The sequence below is a fragment of the Apaloderma vittatum genome, unplaced genomic scaffold, assembly GCF_000703405.1.
Source record: "Apaloderma vittatum isolate BGI_N311 unplaced genomic scaffold, ASM70340v1 scaffold1665, whole genome shotgun sequence".
Taxonomy (NCBI): Eukaryota; Metazoa; Chordata; class Aves; order Trogoniformes; family Trogonidae; genus Apaloderma; species Apaloderma vittatum.
In genome coordinates, this window is record NW_009716283.1 from 11914 (window position 1) to 13554 (window position 1641).

Here is a 1641-nt window from a genome sequence, read left to right on the forward strand (position 1 = left end):
AGAAGAAGGCTTGAACGGCACCGTCTCCTGCTCGGAGAGCGCGGGTGCAGCACAGGAAAACCAGTAAGAAATAGCTATGGATATGGAAAAATCCCTCAGCGACACACTCTCTACTTGTAGCAAAACCCTCCTGCATCCACGGAGTGGGTGTCTCTGTTGTTCGGGGTGGTTTGGGGGTGTTCCCTAATGGGTGTAGGCTGGGGATTTAGGCCAGACTAACAGTGTGCTTCTACTTTGGGCAGAAAAAGCCAGAATCCCTGCTTTGCTCTGGGTTTTGAGTTTGTTTTTTTTTTTGGGCTGGAAGCTGCATGTTTTACTACCCTGAGAGTTTAAACTAGGACAGGTTGGGTAAGGCTGAGCTCAGGCAGGGAGTACCCTTTGCCAGGGATTCCAGTGCCAGGTTAAACTGCAGCTTGTGAATTGTCCTATGCCGGGACTAATGGATGTGCCTGATCCATGCAAAGGCAAGATATGTGCCTGGGGATGTGATGCACAACCCTGGGCAGATCACGGAGAGCAGTTACCTCTCCTGGCCAGGCTCCCTGCTCCTCCTTTGGATCCTGCCCAGGCCTTGGGGACCACAGAGCAGCTCCTGAGCTGGTGAAATGGGAAATGGGAATAGCTCAGGAAGCATTTATGGAGATGCTGAGCTATCGGCTGTCAGCAAGGAAACCCCTGGGGAAGGGATAGGATGACCAGTCCTGTCCCCAGCATCCCACCACTGCATCCCACCGCAGCATCGCACCACGGATCAGCAGCCCGCGTGCTGCCACAAAAACCAGTCTGCACGTTGAGTTGCCAAACCCTACCTTGAAGACCCCAGTCTTCCCACTAGGTATACGTTCGACTTATTTCTAAATATGTTAAACACAACGGAAAAGTGGTGGAAGGGTTTGGGATTACAGTCAGAGAAGCAGCAGATTCATTTTACTGGAAAAATAGAAAAAGCTACTAATAAAAATCTTCTTTTTTTTTCCCATTAAAAGATAAGTTTGTGTCGAGGACAGTTTGCTTTCAGATACTTTCAGAATAATTCAGGATTTTTTTGTCTAAAGGCATTGCAAAAAAGCTTCAAAATCTCTTTGTGGAAATACATCCAGTAATACTCTGCAAACAAAACCACTGCAGGCTGCCCTAAAAGCAAACAGAAGCTCCGGAAAGTAATAATAATTGTTAGCTTTTCCAAATGCTCCCTTCAATGGAGGCTGAGAAATAATTTGTAAAGGTTTTTAAAATGAACATAGGCACAGACATGCTGCTGACCCCATGGGACCCTGGGTATTGCCCAAATTTAACTGGCTGCTTAAGCGCCTGTGAAGGGGGACAACGGCAAAAAGAACTCCTGAAATAAAACGTTTTGCTCCCTGCTCCACCATGCTTGGGCTTGCTGGGCCAGGCTTCACCAGAAGGACGTTTCTTCTTCTCTGGTTTCTTCTGCAGCAGCTGACGGCCACCTGGGCTGGCTCACGCCGCCAGGGTCAGCCCTGGCGATTAATCTTCTGAAAAACTTCGCTCTCTGTTGTGTAAACACTTCCCCCTCCTTCCCTCGGCTCTTCCCACGCTGGGACTCGTCCCATCCGTGTCACTTCTGTTTGTGCAACCCACCTCGGCATTTCCTTGCGCTGAGAGGACGGAACGGAT

The 1641-nt window shown here is 49.1% G+C and overlaps 1 protein-coding gene across 1 annotated transcript in view; it reads left to right on the top strand.

Moving 5' to 3' along the window:
- Positions 1-2: 2 nt before the first annotated feature.
- Positions 3-1641, top strand: part of LSP1 (lymphocyte-specific protein 1) — a gene marked incomplete at its 5' end in the record, with an annotated part of 10644 nt that continues 9005 nt past the window's right edge. The window contains one exon of the mRNA XM_009869449.1: positions 3-63. Within this exon, the coding sequence (XP_009867751.1) occupies positions 3-63 (61 nt within the window). The remainder of the gene's footprint in view (positions 64-1641) is intronic.